The sequence below is a fragment of the Vespula pensylvanica genome, chromosome 9 (genome assembly GCF_014466175.1).
Source record: "Vespula pensylvanica isolate Volc-1 chromosome 9, ASM1446617v1, whole genome shotgun sequence".
NCBI lineage: Eukaryota > Metazoa > Arthropoda > Insecta > Hymenoptera > Vespidae > Vespula > Vespula pensylvanica.
In genome coordinates, this window is record NC_057693.1 from 7,874,854 (window position 1) to 7,897,965 (window position 23,112).

Below are 23,112 nucleotides of genomic sequence, written 5' to 3' on the forward strand. Positions count from 1 at the left end.
TATATGATGTATGTATTTTATAACACTGTGATCTTATTTTTCTATTTATAGTAAAAAATTAAATGATTTGTATGTCGTATATAATGATCAGTAAATAAAAACGAGACTTCGTAATATGAAAGATTTGTAGTTATATTAAAGTTAAAATTATGCAACGTAATCGTACGTAAAGGAGGTTTTGCATTAGTAGGGGTAATATGCAATGCGTTTTCGCATAACTAAGTCCAATCGTATGTTTGTAGCTAAGCTATAACGTTAAGTGATCAATGGAACATCGCACATCGCGCTCGCGCCGTCATACGTTTCTGTGCTCGAGTAGAATTGCTTCGTTATTCTTTCGAATATTTATTAATACGATAATGAAAAAATAGTACAATTAATGAAGTATAGTATGAGAATAAATAGAAAATGACGAGCTTCATTTTCTTTTTGTCTATTCTTGTGTTTTAATATCGATTTTATGGTATAATTAATTTGTGTAATGGACCTGCCTGTCATATAGACACAATCATTTAAACGAAAGGTAAGCTCTAACAATTTACGTAATAAATACAAGATCGTCATTTTTAATACATCTTGTTATAATATAATGTAATGTGAATGATGTATATAAAAAATATTTAATCAATCAATATTCTCAATTGTATTTTTTTTTTGCATTTTAATTTTAATTAATAAACTTTTTATACTTTTAGTAATCGGTACTTTTATAGATTGTGACTTTATAAAATATTAAAGATCGTGTTTGTACAAAATTATTGAAAAATATTTTACATTTTTCTAAATATGGTTTTATATGCATAGATACTTTATTATAGTTTTACTTCTGAATATTTACATAACTAAATATAAAATATTTATAAAGAAACCATTATCTTTGATTTAATATTTATCGTTTTGTTACTTTAAATATTTTATGTAAAATATAACAGTATATATAACACATATTATTTATCTGATAATATTTGTAGTTTGTATTATAGATTAATCATGAGTTCACAACCAATAGTAGTACCTGGTGGAGATCAGCGAATACAATCAGATGCTCATTCTGTACCTGCTGGATGTGCTTCAGATACATTTAAAACTATGACACCGCCTAATGTTAGTCGGTCTCTGAGTAACCGTAAGTGTTAATTTTTGATACTAGTAAAGTTTATTTTAAGGTAGAAAGTAATCAATATCAATATATAAAATATATTACTAATCAATAGATATATTTAAGATGATTTCATAGGCTTAAGATTATGTTAACAATAATATTGTAGTAATATTATTGTAAATATTGTATTAAATTCTGAATAATAGTTTTGAATATATCTGTTATCGTAATATTTATGTTTATATGAAAGTACAAAAAAGTTGCACGTCCTGTATGTAATATTTCTTATCTATGATGTTTTTCATCTCTCATTGACATTTGATCTCTCTTTAAATAATAACATACATTTGAATTTTGCATGTTCATGTCGAGATCCTAGACATTATCGATCTGTTTTATAAGCTAGATTATGTAATGTTTTGTAGTAGTCATCTAAAGAATCTAAATTTCGATCACTTAAACAATCCAAATTATTTAGTTTACCTAATGTATTATGTAAAATTAATTTCATTAATAAATTAATAGTTTTTTTTTTCTAATATCATTTTTTAAGACTATCAAATAAATATAGGCACACTTTTATTTGATATCTTTCTTGAATTTTTTTTATGTTCTACTACATTAAAAATGTCCATCAATTATTTATTATATGGATTTCATGTTAAGACTATAGAGTAGGCATAGTAGTAATTATTGGATAAACTTTTGTTGTAAGATACCCTTGACATAACAAATACAGTAGTATTTATCTAAGTAGGTTTTTTCATGAGTACAAATGAAATATTTACTGTAGTTAATCAGAACATTGCAAGATTGAAATTAATAAGTAGTTGTTCAAAATAAATTATATTAACATTACTATAAAAATATTTATTAGATATCATATTATTACTATAATATTACCTTAAATATTATTATCTTCACAAAAATTATTCATATTTAATAATGTAGAAGTAAATATTAATACTGTATTTTTGTTTATCAAAAAAACACTATACTATTTTGTATTATATGTAATTATTATAATACATATTAATTGCTCAAATATTTATTATTATTGTAATTTAAGTTTTATGTATTCATAAATTCTTTTGTTAAAAAGATAAAAATTTGATACAAGGTATTTTATTTCATTATGAACATTATAAGTGTAATTTCTATCTTTACGAATTAATTCATTCCAATCCTGCTTTCAGAAAGTAGAAATTCGTAAAATAAGAATTACATGTATATTGTTATTTGTGTATATATGATTTATATACATTGATTGTAATCTATTGTATAAAATTATAATTATAGAAAGTATTGTTACATTTTTATAGACTTCTATTTTATCTTGCATATTTTTTACTATTTCATCTTCCTTATATGAGAATAGTAGTTATCTTTTTAAGTCAGAAATAGAAATGCTGGGGTATTTGGCTTTTAAATTGATTTGCATGATATTTTATGCATGTGCATTTCAATATTTGATAGCTTGTTAAAATATATAATATTTGTTAATATTAGACTTAAAAAATGTATTATAAATAACTATGTGTTGTTACAATTATTGCTTATGGATGAAACAAGTAATGTATTTAGTGTTAGTTTTGTATTTCTAGAACACTAACATAACTATATTTATGTAGTTGCAAAAGATTAGAAGTAAACTATACCATTTTTATCAAATCAATTATAAAGTTTTATAAAATTTACATATGTTAATAAGTTATATATATAACATAAAATTTATATTTGTAAAGTGGTATAAAATTACTAATGTATATTGATTATAAATGAAAGAACCTAAATATGTAGAACCAGTGGATCAACAACTTCGACCAAGCAGTGTCCATGTACAACCAATGCCCTTACCAAAACTTCCATCAACTGAATCACTTACAACAAGTGTAACTATTACAACTGGCCCAGTTCCTGTATCTCCAGGTATAACTATACAGATATTTTGTAGATATTATAATATCATATTCTTTAATAATTCAGCATTTATAAGATACTTTTTAATCTCTTATTTAACATCAACCTATTTAGTTTTTTTAGTACAGTTAATTAGATATTTTAATTAACATATGGCTTATATAAAATAAGCATGTGTCTTATGTAACATTTTAATTAATCAAGATATGTGCTTACACACACACACACACACACACACACATTTACTTATATTTATGTATGAAAAATGCATTGCAATACTTAAAAAAATATTTACATATTTGCTTTATATTCACAGTTTTGTTTTGCTTAATTAAAAATATAAGGTAAAAATATCAAGCATGTATTGAAATGCTGAATTTTTAATGCTTATTACAAAATATTTTTTTCATCTATCTATTTAAGAAATGAATAGGCTATTAAAGTTAATAGATATTAAAGATAATTAATATCTTATATTAAATTTTTATTTTATAGACACAATATTATTTTAAGTGTATGCAATGTATAATATTATTTTTATAAGAATAATAAACGTATCTTACAATTAAAATGTTACATTTAAAAATATCTTAAAATAACATATAATTTGTATGTATAAAATTTTAGAAATTTTAGAATTATATATTCATATAGAAAATATAAATCATCAGTATTATATAAAATTATGTAAATTATTAAGAAGACATTTTTATAGAATATCAGCAATATAATTATTAGAATAAAAGAATATATATAGTAATTTTTGTAATAAATTTGAAATATGAATCAAATTATGAATATTGTAAAATTTAATCATCTTTTTACTGCAATATTAATGTTTTTACTCTCATGTGTAAATGTTTTTTATCATACTTAGTATTAAAAGGTGTACAAAAACTTTTACACTCTATCAATATTATTTATATATTATATATTATGTTAAGTTAGATAAAAAAAATGTAATCAATGTACTTTAAATCATATGTAATCAATTTGATGTAAAAAGTGTGTCTATAAGTGATTTCATCACAATTACTTTATTTATCAATTAAAACTTGCTCATCTTGTATATATAGAGACTATAAATTTATATATATATAATATATATGTGCGTGTGTGTGCGCGCGCGTGTGTGAGATATATATTTATGTTAACAGAAAGTGTAGATTTTTATATAATATGAAAATATTATTCACCTCTTCTACATTTTGTAACACACAAGCATTGTGTTAATATGTTAATGAAAATAATTAATACATATTTCATCTAAGTAAACTTTTTAAAATTAATACTAATGCTTACTCTACAGAATTATTAGATTATATTGTGTGAATCTAAATTATTTTTGTTTTAACAAAGTTATTGAAATTAAAACCAGAATAGATTGTGATATTCTATATGTAATTTTTTTTAGGTTTATCTATGACTGGAGAGAACAATCAAAAAACAGATAATACATCAGATAAGGTATATATCTATTTTCATGTTTGAGATGTTTATTACAATAATGAATAAACAAATATATTAATTTCATTTATATGTATTGCTATTAGTCAATGGATTCCTGCAAGTTGACACGGAAAGAATCGTATAAAGCACAGAGAAAAAATTATAGAATGGAAAAGAAACGAGTTGCAAATGAACTTCTTAGTTCATTTAAAGATCCAACTGTTATTGTAATGAGTGATTGGCTTAAAGTTAGAGGAACGTTGAAAAGCTGGACAAAATTATGGTGTATCCTTAAACCTGGCTTGTTACTACTATATAAAAGTCCAAAAATAAAAGTAAATACTATTTATTTTCATTTTGTATCTTTACAATATAAATGTTGAAATGTAAATTAAAAACTGTAAACTCACATTCATAAAACCATAAATATTGCAGAGTAATCATTGGGTTGGAACTGTTTTGCTGAATACATGTCAAGTAATAGAAAGACCTAGCAAAAAGGATGGATTCTGTTTTAAACTTTTTCATCCTTTAGAACAGTCTATTTGGGCTCCTCGAGGACCAGAAAATGAAGCAATAGGTAAATGGGTATATTATTACTTTTAACTTAATTTTAATTCTGTTATAATAATGATAATGAAGACTGAAATTATTTCTTTTGTAGGAGCTGTGGTACAACCTTTACCAACTTCTTACTTAATCTTCAGAGCACCATCACAAGCTGCTGGTAAATGCTGGTTGGATGCACTTGAACTTTCTTTAAGATGCTCTTCATTAATTGTACGTTCAACTAGTGCATTGCCGCGTTCTTTGCATCATGATGCGACGACTACTCATGAAACTCAATGGAGTGAAGCAGATTATGAAAAACATTTTGATGAACATGGTGAGTGTTATTGATTAATTCTACGCATGTTTATGTATCTATTGTGATTGTAAAACGTGAATTATTATGAATGATATGCATATTTTACGTGTATAAATAAAAAAAAATTTACGTTTTGAATATTGTATATAATAATACACACATATAATAATAACAGATATTTTCCGGGAAGTTAAATAAAATGTTGTTAATAATTACTATAAATAATTATTTATTCTTTTATAAATAATTTTTACAGAATATTTTATTAATAATTTATTTTTAATTTGTAATGTTTAATGATTATTAATTTAAAATTATTAATTTTAATTATTCAATTTGTATATCATATCATTTGATATTATCAAACAAAATATAAATGCAGAAATGTTAAAAATTGTGAAATATGCAACATAAGTCAAAGTATTATTATATTATGAATTAAATCCAATTTCATTGATAGAATATTGATTTTTCTATTTGTATTCAAAATTATAACTACAAGATACAAATTACAAGCTTAATTTAATAATAACAAGCTTTTAATTATCAGAATTTAACATTACTAATATTGTTAAATTATTATCCTTTCCTGTTCTTCATTACCTTAAAACAAATTAAAAACTCTTGCTTTGTAATCCAGTAGTATCTTTAAGCCAATATGCACCTAAATCACCCACAACACCTCAAAGGCGCTTATTGTCATGTCCACAGCCAATCTCACCTGCTATAGCGTGTCATCCTAAAAGTGTTTGTCCTTCACCAACTCCAATGTTTCAACAACTTTACCATGCAGTTGCATACTGGGAAAAACAGTTTCGCGATAAATCTCCTACACCTACTACAGATCCAGAGATTATTGTGTCTTCAGTTTCTATCGATGAACCAGATGGTGGGGGTACTCATCCTAGCATGTCTGGTTTCTCATCTTCTGCTTCTGCACCTGCTCCATCAATTTCCTCTGCTCGTCGCATGACTGTTCCTTCTGTACATGTCCTAGAATACAAGACCCATGAGGTAGTAACGCTAGAACCTGTGTACGCCTCACATACAGACCTGGATGATATCAGCCAGCCAGAGAATGGAGTCGCAGCCGATGCCGAAATCAGTGCTTCGGATAGTGAATCTGAGGGTTCTGCAAAAGAAGAACCATTGGACACAATTAATGAAACTCCATATGTATCTAATGAAAGCGAAGTTCTTGGATCAGTACGTGTTTAAGTATTTATTTTTGATACTTTAGCATTAAAATAATCGATTTATCTCACTTTTATTTAAATTTCTACAGGCTGGAGAAGTAGTAACAGTACTGCAGGAAGAACAAAAATCTTTAATATGGTTTTTAATGAAACAAGCACGACCTGGAATGGATTTATCTAAAGTAGTATTACCTACTTTTATATTAGAACCTCGATCTTTCCTAGAGAAATTAGCTGACTCTTATTATCATGCTGATCTTTTATCAGAGTAAGAAAAACTCAAACAAAACAACTAAATATTATCATTTATTATATTTGTTACATAATATACATTTATTTTTATAGAGCAGTAATAGAAGATGATGCATTTACACGTATGAAAGCAGTTGTAAAATGGTATTTATCTGGTTTTTATAAAAAACCTCAGGGCCTGAAGAAACCATACAATCCACTTTTAGGTGAAACATTTCGTTGTTATTGGCAACATCCTAATGGTTCAAGAACATTCTACTTGGCAGAACAAGTAATAAGTATTAGTTTTCGTAACTTTTCACTATTCTATTAATGCAGTCTATTATTATTTTAAACAGTACAATCTATTGTGGTTTCAACCTAATGTAGGTTTAATATATATATATATATATATATATATATATATATATATATATATAATTCATTAAAATCTTGTAATATTTTTTTGTAGTTGTCTCATCATCCACCTATATCAGGATTTTATGTAACAAATCGTCAAGATGGATATACGATTAGTGCTACAATTATTGCTAAATCTAAATTTTATGGTAATTATTTTTTTAATAAAAAGTTTAAAATTATACAAAAAATATGATTATTATTAATATCATAGACTTCGTGATGTTTCAGGTAATTCAACATCAGCAATTTTAGATGGTGTTGCAATATTAACAATGTTACCCAGAGGTGAAGATTATACAATGACAATTCCTTATGCACATTGTAAAGGTATTCTTGTGGGAACATTATCTATGGAACTTGGTGGAAAGATAGATATTGAATGTGAGAAAACTCGTTACCATACTGAATTAGAATTTAAACTTAAGGTAAAATTTATAACTATATGTATATGAGCTTTTGACGTGAAGAGAAATTAAATTTATTATAGTTTAATATTATATATCATAATTCAATATTTTGTTCAAATGCAATTATTATAAATATTTTTATACACATGGAATAAATTTTTTTTTTGTATTGTATCATTAGCCCTTTCTTGGAGGAGCAGAACAAATGAATCAAGTAGTAGGAAGAATACGTTTAGGAAAAGAGACTCTTGCTACTATTTCAGGATATTGGGATGGACAAATTATGATTACTGACAAACGGACTGGAGTAAGTTCCACATTTATTATTATTAGAAAAGTAAATACAGCAAATTTTGTTAATATTAAAAGATATCTTATCTTACAGCAAGAAAGTGTATTTTTTAATCCAACTTCAGAAATACGTAAAAGAAGATTGAAGAAATATACTGTGCCTCTAGAATATCAAGGTCCATGGGAAAGTGAAAAATTATGGCTTGCTGTTACACAAGCGATCAATCGAGATGATCAATTTGCTGCTACCGAAGCAAAAACACAACTAGAGGAAGCTCAAAGAGAACGAGCGAAAGAACGTAAAAGTATTGGTCAAGAATGGGTTCCTAAATATTTTGTACAGGTAATCACATGGTTATATTTATATATCCTTACATAAAAATTAAAATAATTAATAAGTCATTCATAAAATGTCTCAACAAAATATATATTTTTTGTCAACAGGATATTATAACAGGTAATTGGGTTTATAGACATGCAGATGCTCGGCCATGGGATCCTAGAAATGATGTAGTACAATATGAGCATGATTATATTATACGCACAAAAACAAGACATAAAACACCGATAATGCGTACTGGTAGTATTGTTTCTACAGATCCTCAAACGCAGGTATAGATAAATTAAATACAACTTACAGTATGTGTAGTATTATTAATATTCTTCGTTACCTTCTTCGTTTACCATATAATAATGCAAGTTCTCAATTTATTAATTTTTATGGTACGATAATTCATTTAATATAATCGGCCTAATAAAATATATTACTTCGAAGTAATATATTTTAAAAACTTATAGATCATTTTAAGTTAATTTAGTTAATGTTTATAATTAGATTATTCTTCCATTACTTTTTTTCAGTAAATTCATCAAAAATATTATTAATATAAATATAAGCAATTAATAAAGATAGCTACAATGTATAACATATAATAGATATAAATAAAATTCGATACAAAAATAAATTTTGTTTTAGATGCCATTACTTCAAGCTGAGTCTCGTTCATCGTTATCTGTATTAAAATCTTCAAAACGGCAATTGTCAAATAATTTACCTCTTACAGAAACTGCACATGATTCAGGTAGTTCATCTGCAGAGTTACATTCAGACTCTAGTCAATCAGTAGGAAAAAGGAGACGAGCAACAACAAGGTAAAATGATTATTACTATAACAAGATTAAAAATTTTATTATACTTTTATACAATAACAAATTTACAGATTATTGGATATTACAAAAGACATAGAAAATCAATTATCAGAATATGGTGAAAAACTTAATCGTATCCAACATTTAATTGAACAACTTGCTGTAAGGCAAAGAGCACAAATAGAACAACATCATATAAATGTTCTAAAAAGTTTTATGGATATTATTCTGGTTATTGTAGTTGTTTTCCTGATGCAGTATTTCATGAAAGTATGGAATACAGGACTTAATACAAGTTGAAATAATTTATTACAGTGTCCTATATATTACATAACTATTTACACATAATAAAATAAAAGAATCAGCTTTTTATTTTTCAGGTGTATAAATATATATATACACATATGTATATGTGTATATATATATATATATATATATATATATATATCTATATACATATTCTTAATTGATCGTGATAATGCAGCAACAGTAATATTTTATAACATTAACTATATGAAATTGTGAGTTAAAAAAATGTGTACAATATTTATCTAAAATTATTTTCTTATAGCATCAAAGGTGTATAATTTATGCCTAAATTGTTGGATTACCAATCAATATGAGCTTAATATCTTGTATATAATGGCTATATTGCAATATTATATAAGATGTTATAAAAATCTGTTGAGTTACTATAGTTTTTACTGCAACTACTCGATAGTAAAACGCATACATAACGAAATTATTGCAGTACAGTTCTAAAAAATTTGTAGATTACATACTTGATGTCTATATATTATATAAAGCTATAAAAATTATAAAAGTTAATTGTAAATTATACTATTATCTAACTTGATTCATTGATCTTTATTGAAGTATCTTAATATTATATATCCATCCTTTAAATCGTAGAACTTCATATCAATGAATAACAGTGTTTTAAGAGTAATTGCATGTTTAAACTTGTACATAAATAAGATGCACATAAACATTATCTTCGCATTTCAATAAATTGATTTCATTAAGTTGACTTCAATTGATTCGCGATATTTACAAAATATGTTTTGAGCAAAATATTTTTTATAACAAAATTTATATCTATGCACACGCTTTTACGAACATCGCATTTTATGAATTGTCCATAGAGCTTTCTTACAATTTATTTGCGACTGATAAAATGAAAAAATGAGTCTTGATCAATTTTATAATTTATAGTACAGTGCCTAATAATCTACTTAGTATTTGTTATTTAATATAAAAGCTGTAAAAATATAATCAACATGATTCCTGATGATAGAAGGTTTCAACAATATTCCAAAAAAGCATTATTATAGAAATTTTAAAGTTGGTCCTAATATATCAGTATCAATGTTAACATAATATTTCCGTATATTTGGATTATATGATAAGCATATTTTATTAATACTATATTTATTAATACTATATTTTTGATCATATGCCAAAATTTAATATTTAATAATCCAAGTATAAAAATATAACAATTGACAAGAATAGTTTATTGAAAGAAATAGTATATTTCCTATAATATAGTTTCTATAATAAAACGTTCCTTATATATTTTTGACAAATCATTATTTATTCAAAATTACAGCAATTAATAATATTACTATTACAACTGAAATAATTTCTATTTATCTGAAATTGTATTTATCTGAAAGTTTATGCTGCATTCTTTTTTTGCACAAACATATTCACATTATACATTTTTTCCTAAGAAAACACATACTATTTTAAACTTAATATATGCTACTGAGTGTTTCATTTAAGTTCAACAAAGGTATATATATCATTATTTAATATTCGTAATATTAAAAAATTTTTTTTTATTTACAGATTTTTTTTTAATAGAATCACCTCTATTAAATTTTAATTGTTATAGTTTAATTAAGGTACATGAATGGAACAAAAAGGGATATGTGCAATAGTTTTTAAATTAAAAAAATTAATCTACCCCATTCCTATGAAATACGCTTTTTAAATGGTTAAAATATCATTTAATTATGATATAAATAAATATATTTTGATTCTTTACTAAAAAAAAAATTAATATTGTGTATGTACCTGAAATATTTATTTACATTTTTATTTTCAATTTCAATTATGATTTATTATTAAAATGGAAATATGAATATCATAATTATAACATAAAATTATCTACTGTTACTGGATTATTTATGCTTGTATCGTATGCATTAATAATAGTACCATAAATATTATATAACTATAAATATTATAACTAGTTTTAATATATACATACAAAAATTATCGTTTTCAATATTGTATTTCCTCAATTTTGTCTTTTACATCTGGATAAAAGAATTATTGTTGTATATGATCACTTTATTATGCAAATAAATAAATTCATTTGAGATTTATAAATCTTATAAATATAAATAAATTACTGTTATATGTGAATAGACATTAATTTATTTCCATTTACAAATATTGGTTTAATTATAATTTAATATATATAAATATATATATATATATATATATATATATATATATATGCTCGATTCTAATATTTATATAATGTAATGTCATTTGTATTAGTATATGTCAAATTCATAGGTTGTTGATAACAAGAATTTTCAATATAAGTTAAAAAAAAAAAAATCGATAACGATGTATAAAACACAAGGTTGAACATAATTATATATAAAAAAATAAATAAGTTTTAGATTATATATATATATTATATAAATAAGAAATATTATTTTTTTCTAGATCATTTTAAAACAAGTCAAAAGTTGATATCGGTAACACCACAGATGATACGCGAAGCTGTAGAAGTTCTACAAATGAGAAAACTTTTTGTTAGCACTGAACTAATAATAGATTATTTAATAAAACATTATCCAGTAGATAGTGAAGCACTTACAACAGAACTTATTCCAAAATTGAAATATGCTGTACGCGTTGGATTAATAACAAAATTTGGACATGATCAATTTTGTATTCCGACATTGCTACAAGATGCTAACACAATCGAGACGGCATTCACTGCATTTTGAGATCTTTGTTACACTGTAAGAAAATTTTTTTTTTATTTCTTTATGAAAGTATTTCATTTTACTATTTCAAAAATACTGAATAAACAAACTAGAAAATTGATTATTTAAAAAAATCATGTCAATCGCAATTGTAAAAACAAATCTATACTTTATTAACATGCAATTAACGTTATTTAGAAAAAATATAAAACCAATTGTGCTTAACTTACAAGAACAGTGTTTTTGGAGTATGTATACAATAATGTATACATTGGAGATTATACATTCAATTATATATTAATTTACTATAAATATTTATAACACATATATACAAAATTACATTATATTTTATCTCTTTATTATCATTTTATATAATTTAATTTTATTTACTACTATAATGGAAACATATGTATATAATTATTGTGTATAATTCCAAACTAATAAAAACACGGTAGAAATTAATATATTAAAGAAATTAATAAAATTGATATTTTTACTGAATTTTTTATTTTCATAAATTCATAAAATAATTTATAAAATATTATAGATATAAATATATTTGTATATATAAGATATTAATAACTATAATAATAACGAATCTATGTATTAATATTTTGTTATACATTATATCATGTATCAAATATAAATTTTTTTATTTTTTGTAAGACCAAACATTTTTAGAAACGTAACTTAAACATTGACTTTACTTCAATTAAAATTGTATGGTATAATCGAAAAAAATTTGGAGAATACTTTAGTATACAATATATATAATCTTCTATTTTCTTACGACTTTTAAAATTATTGTATAAATTATACAATAAGGTACCATTAAACATATCAGAAACTTTCGTAAGTTGATATGGATAACCCAGTAATGCATTTAGATCTATACTATGTTTTAAACAACTTTGAAATTGTGCAAATATATGAATAACTGATCGTTTAAAATTTTTTGGATTTTGTTGAAGTTTGATCTCCATATTACTATTAGATATAAAAAATGGTGCTAATATTAGACAGTCACATTCCGTAATTTCATTAAGAGCTTCTATAATACTTATTTCTGAGGAACAGTCTAATAAAAAAAAGTTGTTTTGTACATCTTTTTTTTTTGAAGATTTTATTGCTTCCAATTTTTGTTTATATTTATTTTCAAATATATGCATAGATCTACAATAACCAATTTTCAAATCAATGATATGATATAACATTGCAAACAGCAATGCATATATATGAGTATTTGATTTTAATTCTGGTAAGTTATCTATCCAATATTTTGCTGTTGCAATATACAATCTCCAATTTTCAGGGAATTTAACTATAAAATCATGTTGTATATTTAAAGTATTGTCATAAATTTCTTTCCTTATATCGAATGGGATTTTTCTGAGATCGTGCAAGGATGAAATTTTACAAGAACCAATATTATCAATATATGTTAGTGGATAATGAGATAATTGATTATTTTGTCCTCTAGTTATGTATTCTGAAGGTTTACTTGTTTGTTCAAATTCTGATTTAAGTAATGTATATATAACATTAATAATTTTTTCACTTATAAATACACTTGAAGGTTGACGATAATCTTCAATTTGTACATGATATATATATAATTTGTGCATTAATATATTTATAAAATAATTTGTTAATGAACCTTTAGAAAATTCATAAATGAACCAAGAGGGTAAACTATTAATAAAAGCATCATGTCTAGTCTCCAAATCACATTCAATCATATCTTTATATTCTTTTGATAGTTCTCTTATTAGGTCATTTATATCTGTTTGAAACTTGCAATTATTTTCTGTATTTTGCGAAATGATTTTATCCATATCTTCTTTGGAAAAATCCAATTGATCCAAGATATTTATTGATATACTGGTATATTCATTTATGATCATCTCAATTGCTCTAAACGTTTGTTTTTTATTTTCCTGTGGCACTGTTCTCATTATTAGACTTATAGCCTCGTTTAATGTATGTTTACTTAACCAATTTAAAGTACCCTCTATGCGACATTGCTGTAAATTAAAATTAATACGTCCAATGTTTGGCAATTTTATGTTCTTATAAAAATTTTTGAATTCGTATTGTTGTATGTAATCATTCCCTAGCAAAATAGCAGCTAAGGGTAATAATGATTCAGTCAATCCACTAAATATATTTAAAAAAGTTTCAACTTTATAAATTTTACAAGGTATTACATATTTTCTCCATTTTCTTATATAATTTTGTAATGTATAATATGGTATATACAATACTCCATAAATATAAAAATCAGAATCACTACTAAGTACAGGACAGTTTAAAAGTTTAGCTACACTAGCTATAGCATTATCAGCTTCAAATAAACATTGAATATATTTAATGTTCATTTCTTTCATAATACTTTTAAAGATACAGAACATCAAAATAGGAAATAAATGTGTATTATTTTGACTGGACAGAGTAAAAGATTCAACTGCTTGATATCTTTCACGTAAACGTTTCATTATAGTTTTTGTTTTTCTAGTTTCATAACCACCATCCAGTAGAACTAATGGTGTTATATTGCATTTTCTGAGTTTCCAAAAAAAATGTCTCACGTTTTCAGCATATATATCATAATCACCACCAAATGCAGAATTACATTTTGTAGAGCAAGTATATAATTGACATCCAATACTGCTACCATCAATAACCAAATATGTATCATGCAAATCAAATGAACGAAGAAATTGTTCAGAATGATTTCGAATATAAGTTGTTAAACCTGGTATACCCATCTTGAATTATTTTGACTTTTAATAATTGATATTAAATGTATTTTCGGAATTATTAAAAAGTGCAAATAAATTTTAAACTCAATCTCCTTAGATCTTTATGGGCGTATCCATTCAGCGAAAATTATCGCTGTGATTTAATGACATATTTATATATATGCTTACTCTGATTTATTATTATATAGAATTACTGTCCTTTGTAACACTTGTATAACACACTGTATGACATTCCTGTGAAAAGTATTTACTTACTTCCCACACTGAAATGGATTAGTGTATTTTGTTTCATACATTTTTAAATGTAAACTGCGTTAGTAGATAAGATTGTACACAATGCTGCCAACAGCAAATAATGTGTGACTTACTCTATACGTCATCTTGAAATAAAACGAATCTGATGGAGAAAGAAAAAATCAGAACTGTTGATGACAAAAATTAGGGTTAAATTATTTACAATTTATTTGTTTTCTTAAGTTTCGAATCCTTTTTAAATCAAGTTTCATTTTATATTATCTTTGTTTTCGTTTTGCTCTGCTGTTCTTTAGTCTTTTATATTTCGCACTAAATGACGTCACAGAATGAATTACATAATGCCAAATATTCTTTCCTTAATATTTTTATTCCGTTTCTAGTCTTTTGTCTTAAACTTAAATACAGTTGAAATCGCAAAATATTGCTTATTTTTCTTTATTGCAATTTTGAAAGGAAATATGAAGAAATTTATATTACTTGAAAAGTATTTACAAAACTTTATATCATTATATCAAATGGAATGTATAATTCATTTTCAATAATTGGAATGATCCACAGATGTATTTAGAGACTTGCTGAAAAATATATAGCGATTATTTAATTTAAATATTTTATTATTAGTTATTAAAAAAAACAAAGCTTAATTTATTTGTATATAATTCTAATTCACTTTACTAGTAACTAAATTATATATAGTCTCTATTTTTTTATCTATTGTCAATGATTCATTTTAACATATTATACATATTTTATTACTTGTTTCAGTGTATTTTGTTAATTCTTTTTGATTTGAATGTGTGCTTTCTCTTTCATCCCAAATAGTAAGACCATCACATGCACATATCTTTTTTGTATTTTGAAATAGACTAGAGGAACGAGCGATAATTCCACATGCCAATCTATAAAAAAAGAAAAATATAAATAATACACATAAAAAATAAAACATTGATACTATCATATTTCTTACCTTTTCCCACTATTTCCATCTATTTTTGATTGTTTATCATTGCCTTTGCCAAGATCATCTGGCTTATCAGTAATAACAAGTGATCTTCCAATAATATCTGATACTGTAAGGAATTGATTGATTTTTCTAAATAAAGCTCTTCCATTATTATCTGCCTCTATATTCCCAAGATCACCGATATGCTATTATAAAGAAAGAAAAATTTTATATTTAAAATTAATTTAAACTAAAAGATACTATAAAGTACAAAATAAATAATTTTTCAATATATATATTATTTCTTAATAATTTTACCTTTTTAGATATATCATCTTCAGGTCCACCATGTATACTATTATATGGGTTAAAATGTTCTCCTACACTATTAATAAGTAAAATGACAAAAAATTATATGAGAAATCTACTTAGAAAATATCTGAAATATATTTAGAAATATTTGTAAACTTTATAATACCTTTCACATCCTTTAGAGATATCTCCACACTCATGTATATGTATTCCATGTTGTCCAGGTTCAAGTCCATCAACTGTTCCATCTACTATACATCCTTCTACAGTTTGTACAAATCTTATAACACCCTTTATATTATTGCTTACACTATATCCTGAATTACCTCCTAACATCGAAACGGCACTATAACTGTTTTCTATAAAATTATTTTTAATGATATCTCAAAGTAAAATAAAAAAAATTTATAATATTAAAAATATTTTATAAAAAGAAGAAAATTAATTCATTTAATTATTTGTTATTGTTTTGCGTTTTGATTACATTTATATAGATATATTTGTTTACCTCCATATCCTTTGAGAACAGCTTTTTTTCCAGATTTCTCTATCTTTTCTTGTATCAAAGTAAATGGAAGATTAGTTTCAACAACAACTGTACCACGTTCTAGCGAGATGTCTAAATTTTCAATACCGTTTAAATCTAATAAACTCTCTCGAACAGTATTAACACATTTTTGACAAGTCATGTTGACTGCAAACTCAATCTATTGTAAGACAATTCATTTTTAATAAATACTTCATTATTATTTTGAATGATACAACTAACCTTTGCCAAAGACATATTTTTTAATATATTAAAATTATTTCCTTCAACAATGACAACTTGTTTTTTATTATCTCGCAAAATTTTCTTTTCGGATTCGTTTTCGTAGTCTTCGATCCTCGGTTTCATAAAATGAATTTATAAAACGTCAATCATTCGTTAAAATGTGTTCTGAAACTCGCTGTAGGTGTCGTTCAAAAACTTACCTTATGATCATATTTATTCAAATTCAATGATAATTTAATCTTATTCTACATGCATATAATATTTAATATATTTTTTTATTACATTTCTTTTCTCTTTATTCATTTAATTTAATTTATATTCAAGCAACGATTTCATTCATTTTAAAATTACGCACCGTTCCAACCAATCATTTATCGATTAGTTAAGGAATTATTGGTATATAGTACTTACAACTATGACAAAGTATCATAAATATTTAACTAATAAATAGGGGAAAATTACAATAGTACTTAATATTTTAATTAGGATTTTTTTTTAATTTTTGGTTATACTGATCTTAATAAAAAAAAAAAAAAAAAAATGCCAAAAAAAATATAATAAATATTCATTATTTGTGTTCATATATCATATAATACTTTATTTTCATATCAGTATTAATGCAATAAAATACATAAAATATTTTACATTTTTTATATTTATTATGATTAGATATATTAATATTCTATATTTCATTTATCAACTTATACCTCGTATTTTTTTCTTTTCTCTATAGATTGCCATTGTTTGAACTATAAAAAAAAAGAATATATATACAATTGATAAAATAATCTAATAAATATCTAAATTAATTTATTTTATTTTATTTTGCTTAAATTTGTTTACTAGTACTGAGTAATTCTACAAAAGATCATAACTTACTATATGGATCAAATTGTATGACTTCTATTTTATCAGCAACTCTTTCTCTAACCATATGCCTAGTATGGCCGCTTACTATACTTTCTACTAAAACTAAGATTGATCTAAATAAAAATAAATTAGTTAAAAATAAATGATCTCAAATGCATTAATATTAGAAATAGTTCATTTCAAATAACTTATTAATACACAATGTATATTTCAAATATTAAATAATAACAATTAGACTTATAAATATTATTTATATTGCTTTAATATATTCATAAGAAATGCTTACTTGCTTTTTGCTTTCTTTAATAATATATTCGTTAAAAACATTATTATCTATTCTATGTTACGAATACTTGAGTTTACTTGGTTATACCGTGACTCATCTGTTTGATGAATAAGTTTCTGTACGGTACGAAACATTAATGCCATCTAAATTTGATGACGAGAACTGAATTGGTATCTATTATCTCTAATAATTGATGTCTCATCTATAACGGAAATTTTATGTAAAATTAATATTAAAATTTAAGGCAAGAGAAAATGTTTCAATCATTTTTAAAATTAATCTGATGCAGTAATCATATAACTGTTAATATTTTTGAACTTACTAAATAAATTTGTTTAGCATTTCAAATCTACGTTATATCTTGCCCGTGGATTGCGCGGTCAAATCAAAGCAATATGGCGGATTGGCACAATAACTTGTATTTCGGAAAGTATTATTTTGGTTCGAATGAAAAGATTGTGAATAGTGCATATAAAGTTATTCTTAACATTGATATTTATAAGAAAATAGTATCTTACATGCATATATAACAATAGCGTGTATTTTCTGTTACATACAAAAGTGAGAGAATTTAAAATATCGAATCTGGGTGTATGTGCTTCAAAATTTATTTCGTTAATGGACATGAAGATGACCTTAATTACTAGGATATATTAGCATTGTCGTGTACTAACTGTACTGTTGATCATAATTTTTTATATGAAAATATGTCGTCAACTCAAAGTAAAATGCGAGGTATGTTAAACTATCAAAAATAACCTTTCATTACTTCAGAAATAATTTATTTAATTATTAGTTTACATTTATTATATGATGTATGATTATATATATATCGTAATATAGTATCTTTATATTATTAATATATCAGAAAAACCTATTTTATATATACATAATTATTTTTTAACTTTTTAATATAACGAAGTTATTATATAAATATTTAATATTACTAAACGTTATAGGTCCTGGAAGACCACCTAAATCAAAGAATTCTTGTACTTGGTGTGGAGAGACTAAACAACCATTAAAATATGTTCTTCCCACTCAGCATGGGAAAAAAGAATTTTGTTCTGAAACATGTCTGTCGGAATTTCGTAAAGCTTATGTACGTGGTGCTTGCGTACAATGTGATAATGTAATCAGAGGTACACCAGTTAAATTGGAACAAAAAGATGGCCCCACAAAAGATTTCTGTTCATCATTTTGCCTTAACAAACATCAAAAAAAGGAAGGTCAAGTTGAGATGAAAAAAAGTTAGTTACATATAATATTGTTTATAAATACAATAATAATGAAAACATAACATTTGTTTATTTAGAGATATATTCTTGAAAAAAAATATTTTATAATTTATATTATAAAATTATGCAACATATCATGTTCTTTCAGGTAATAAAGATCAATCATCACCTGCATCTTCTCCAGTTCCATCCAACTTATCAAATAATAACAGTGTAGCATCTGCAACACAAGTTTATACTCATACAAATAATCATACAACTGCATCTCATCCACCATCTACTTCAACTGGTCCATTTCAATATGAGACATATCAAACTTTTGATTGGGATCTTTATTTAAAAGAAACAAATAGTTCTGCAGCACCTGTCGAATGCTTTAAACAGGTATGTTGTAATATATAAATAAAAAATTAGATTATTTTTGTTCATGAATAATACATATTTAAAATATTTCATAGCACGAAGTGCCACCAACAAATGAATTTAAAATGGGCATGAAATTGGAAGCTTTAGATCCTCGTAATTTAACATCAACTTGTATTGCAACAGTAGTTGGTGTCCTTGGTCCTCGATTAAGACTACGACTTGATGGATCAGATAATAAAAATGACTTTTGGCGTTTAGTTGATAGTAATGAAATTCATCCAATTGGACACTGCGAAAAATCAGGTGGTATGCTTCAACCTCCCTTGGGCTTTCGTATGAATGCTTCCAGTTGGCCAATGTTTCTATTGAAAACATTAAATGGAGCTGAAATGGCACCAGCTAAAGTATTTAAACGTGAACCAAAGACACCTCGTTCTAATATGTTTGAAGTTGGACATAAATTGGAAGCTATAGATAAAAAAAATCCACAACTTATATGTACTGCTACTGTTGGTGCTGTGAAAGATGATATGATTCATATAACCTTTGATGGTTGGCGTGGAGCATTTGATTATTGGTGTCGCTTTGATTCTAGAGATATCTTTCCTGCAGGATGGTGCTTTAAAAGTGGACATCCACTACAACCGCCAAGGCAAAAATGTAAGTTATGTTTTTTCTTTATTGTATAGTAATTGATTAAAAAAATTAATTATTTTTCCTATTTTTTCCTTTTATAATGTTTACATAAGCATTTCATTTATACAGCAACAGGTCCTAACAGATTTAAGTCAAGGACTAGTAATGTTTTGCCAGTGATGGCAGTGTCTGGTGGTGGTGCGAGTGGAGAACCAGCAGTTGCTTTGGTAAGTCCAGCTGGTTCAAGTCCACCTCCACAACCAGCTACAGAACCAGATACTAGTACAGCTAATACTAAACCACATCCTCTTGATAATGGTATTTATATAATTTTAAAGGAATAAACTTAAAGATGATTTTCTTAATAGAATATTATTTGAATAACACATTTTATAATTTTACAGTTACTATTTATGTGAATCACAATTGTACATGTGGTCCTTATTTCGATCCTCGTAAAGTAAAAGCTATGCCAGCACAATTTGGTACAGGTCCTATATTAAATGTCACAAGAGATATTTTCCAAGCTTTTCTCATGGCAGCAATGAGTCCAAGACAAATGTTAAGTTTGTTGAAACGTGGCGAAGGGGAAAATATCAATTTAATTTTAGAAAGTAAACCTACTTCTGTTAGATTACCTTTATTTATGGAAGAAGAAGATTTTTATGTGTATATCAGGCGGCAACTTGAAGATCTTTGTGCTTGTGAACACATGCTGTCCAGAAGAAAAGAACCTTGTAATAAATGTCCAAATACTCAACAACCACAATCTACAAATTGTGAAGAAACAAGTAATAACAGTGCTGAGAAACGAAGATGGTCGTCTCAAAGCCAACAAACTCTTTCATCTAGTATGCAACAGCAAGCACAACAACCTGTGCAAAGTATAAATAACACAACACTTTCATCTCCTACACCAGCGAAACAACCACGCAAATCAGTTCCTGGTAAGTATATTTTATCAGTATTTTGTTATGAGAGAAATATTATTTAAAGTTAATGATATAGAATTCATTTCATAAGGTAAATATTTAATAATATTTAATATAAAATTAAATACAGTTTTCAAATTAATAATTATGCTTAGAATTGGAAGCTGCAACGTCAACGACTCAGTCAGAAAATACAGCAAATCGTACACTCTCTACAGAACCAGCTGAATGGACCATAGAAGATGTTATACACTATATTGCCCTAACAGATCCTGCATTAGGACAGCATGCAGATTTGTTTAGAAAACATGTAATTTTTATTTTTTGTCTTTTTTTATTTGAAATTAAAAATATCATCAAAAAGAAAACATTGGCAGTGACTATAGTTAACATTATTTTTAGGAAATCGATGGAAAGGCTTTACTTCTTTTGAATTCTGATATGATGATGAAATATATGGGACTAAAGCTTGGACCTGCTCTTAAGATCTGTAATTTGGTAAATCGTATTAAAGGTAGAAGACATATAATACTATGACTCTCTCGGATATAAAACTATATACAGTGAGGTAAACTGCATTTGAACTGGCTGGTCAAATTTGTTTTCATAAATGAAAACATTAATATATAAGTTGTTAAAATAATGTGAATATATGAATGAATGTAATATTATTATGTCTAAATATGATCTTTTATCGTTATTTTTAGGATTAAATTAAGTAGAAAACAATTTTTTAATTTACTTTGAAAAAGTAAGTATTTTTGTTTGGAGGAAAACACATTTGTATTAATTGATTATAATGCAGGCATTTTTATTAATTAATTTACTGTCATCTCATTACAATGAGAAACAATCAATTGATACAACACTAAACGTGTAGATAAATAGTAAATATAGTGAAATGTTATTTTATCGGTTAATTATAGAATATTTTATATTATTTTACAGTTTAGTAAAAAAAATTATGTATATCAATCAGTGGCTATGTATATATAGCTATATAACTCTCAATTATGTATCTTTTGTAATACAAATCGGTAGTTTAATGAAATATTAACCATGCATTCTTGCTCAGTTTAAAAAATGATTATTTAATTTAAAGATATGGAATATTTTACAAAATTTGTTAGTTTGTATTTTCGTTATCCAGATATACGAAAATCCATTTTTATTCTATTATTATAGAGGAACGTGTTTCTTCGTATTTTGGTTGTTATATTAACTTGTGTATGCCCATATAATTTAAAATACTAGATATATAACATCAAAAATTTTAAAAGCTTTATAGTATATATATATATATTATAAAAATATATATATTTTCAAGTATTCATGTAATGACACACTATATAAATCATTTATTGAATTTCAATTTATATTCATTCAATCATTAAAAGTGATACTTTTATATTGAACATATATTACAATGATTAATAGTTCCCAAAGTGATATTTAAGATTTGTGTGAATCAATTAATATGATAATTGTGCAAATTGTATGATACAATTATATATAAAAATTTTACAGTACATCATAAATAAATAACTATTTACGCTACAAAACCGACTTTCTTGTCAATATATATCACTGATTCATATTAATTGAAAAAAAATCTAATGTAATGGTATGTAACATACATCTGATGTATACTTTGAAATTTTCAGCAGATGTATTTCAGTCTATGTTAGTA

General features: G+C 25.0%; 6 protein-coding genes and 1 long non-coding RNA gene across 15 annotated transcripts; 3 read left to right on the forward strand and 4 right to left on the reverse strand.

Moving 5' to 3' along the window:
- The first annotated feature begins 66 nt into the window (after positions 1 to 66).
- On the forward strand, positions 67 to 11,432 carry LOC122631427 (oxysterol-binding protein-related protein 8). Of its 6 annotated transcripts, none has more exons than XM_043817095.1 (17): positions 67 to 523; positions 972 to 1,126; positions 2,888 to 3,031; positions 4,437 to 4,489; positions 4,576 to 4,806; positions 4,907 to 5,051; positions 5,136 to 5,357; positions 6,337 to 6,545; positions 6,625 to 6,803; positions 6,881 to 7,058; positions 7,239 to 7,335; positions 7,418 to 7,614; positions 7,778 to 7,903; positions 7,982 to 8,230; positions 8,332 to 8,499; positions 8,864 to 9,039; positions 9,108 to 11,432. In XM_043817095.1, exons 2-17 carry the CDS (start codon positions 991 to 993, stop codon positions 9,334 to 9,336), a joined length of 2,739 nt encoding a protein of 912 aa, XP_043673030.1. In that variant the 5' UTR covers positions 67 to 523; positions 972 to 990; the 3' UTR covers positions 9,337 to 11,432. The 6 variants fall into 6 exon arrangements, with proteins under 6 accessions (XP_043673030.1, XP_043673032.1, XP_043673031.1 ...); XM_043817097.1 differs by having other exon boundaries at positions 2,903 to 3,031; XM_043817096.1 differs by having other exon boundaries at positions 984 to 1,126.
- A 170-nt stretch (positions 11,433 to 11,602) lies between these two features.
- On the forward strand, positions 11,603 to 12,071 carry LOC122631755. Its single transcript, XM_043817818.1, has 2 exons — positions 11,603 to 11,698; positions 11,785 to 12,071. The coding sequence occupies exons 1-2, from the start codon at positions 11,683 to 11,685 to the stop codon at positions 12,069 to 12,071; spliced, it is 303 nt and encodes a 100-aa protein (XP_043673753.1). The 5' UTR covers positions 11,603 to 11,682.
- LOC122631756 lies at positions 11,733 to 12,079 on the reverse strand. The gene is made up of 2 exons (XR_006327761.1): positions 11,939 to 12,079; positions 11,733 to 11,852 (listed from the first exon to the last, which is right to left on the reverse strand). It is a non-coding gene; the product is annotated as an uncharacterized LOC122631756 (long non-coding RNA).
- A 593-nt stretch (positions 12,080 to 12,672) lies between these two features.
- LOC122631754 (protein asteroid) lies at positions 12,673 to 15,032 on the reverse strand. Its single transcript, XM_043817816.1, has one exon. The coding sequence runs from the start codon at positions 14,816 to 14,818 to the stop codon at positions 12,728 to 12,730; it is 2,091 nt and encodes a 696-aa protein (XP_043673751.1). The 5' UTR covers positions 14,819 to 15,032; the 3' UTR covers positions 12,673 to 12,727.
- Positions 15,033 to 15,549: 517 nt separating this feature from the next.
- Positions 15,550 to 17,335, reverse strand: LOC122631683 (copper chaperone for superoxide dismutase). Of its 4 annotated transcripts, none has more exons than XM_043817659.1 (7): positions 17,092 to 17,256; positions 16,831 to 17,029; positions 16,489 to 16,681; positions 16,329 to 16,395; positions 16,035 to 16,216; positions 15,824 to 15,966; positions 15,550 to 15,642 (listed from the first exon to the last, which is right to left on the reverse strand). In XM_043817659.1, exons 1-7 carry the CDS (start codon positions 17,215 to 17,217, stop codon positions 15,632 to 15,634), a joined length of 921 nt encoding a protein of 306 aa, XP_043673594.1. In that variant the 5' UTR covers positions 17,218 to 17,256; the 3' UTR covers positions 15,550 to 15,631. The 4 variants fall into 4 exon arrangements, with proteins under 4 accessions (XP_043673594.1, XP_043673593.1, XP_043673595.1 ...); XM_043817658.1 differs by lacking the exon at positions 15,550 to 15,642 and adding an exon at positions 17,295 to 17,335 and having other exon boundaries at positions 15,753 to 15,966; positions 17,092 to 17,206; XM_043817660.1 differs by lacking the exon at positions 15,550 to 15,642 and having other exon boundaries at positions 15,753 to 15,966; positions 16,489 to 16,585; positions 17,092 to 17,260.
- Positions 17,336 to 17,790: 455 nt separating this feature from the next.
- Positions 17,791 to 18,408, reverse strand: LOC122631684 (39S ribosomal protein L33, mitochondrial). Its single transcript, XM_043817662.1, has 3 exons — positions 18,251 to 18,408; positions 17,974 to 18,077; positions 17,791 to 17,843 (listed from the first exon to the last, which is right to left on the reverse strand). The coding sequence occupies exons 1-3, from the start codon at positions 18,289 to 18,291 to the stop codon at positions 17,791 to 17,793; spliced, it is 198 nt and encodes a 65-aa protein (XP_043673597.1). The 5' UTR covers positions 18,292 to 18,408.
- A 210-nt stretch (positions 18,409 to 18,618) lies between these two features.
- LOC122631682 (polycomb protein Scm) lies at positions 18,619 to 22,104 on the forward strand. The gene is made up of 8 exons (XM_043817656.1): positions 18,619 to 18,985; positions 19,210 to 19,500; positions 19,637 to 19,872; positions 19,947 to 20,514; positions 20,620 to 20,808; positions 20,895 to 21,437; positions 21,578 to 21,732; positions 21,825 to 22,104. The coding sequence occupies exons 1-8, from the start codon at positions 18,958 to 18,960 to the stop codon at positions 21,957 to 21,959; spliced, it is 2,145 nt and encodes a 714-aa protein (XP_043673591.1). The 5' UTR covers positions 18,619 to 18,957; the 3' UTR covers positions 21,960 to 22,104.
- Positions 22,105 to 23,112: the final 1,008 nt, after the last annotated feature.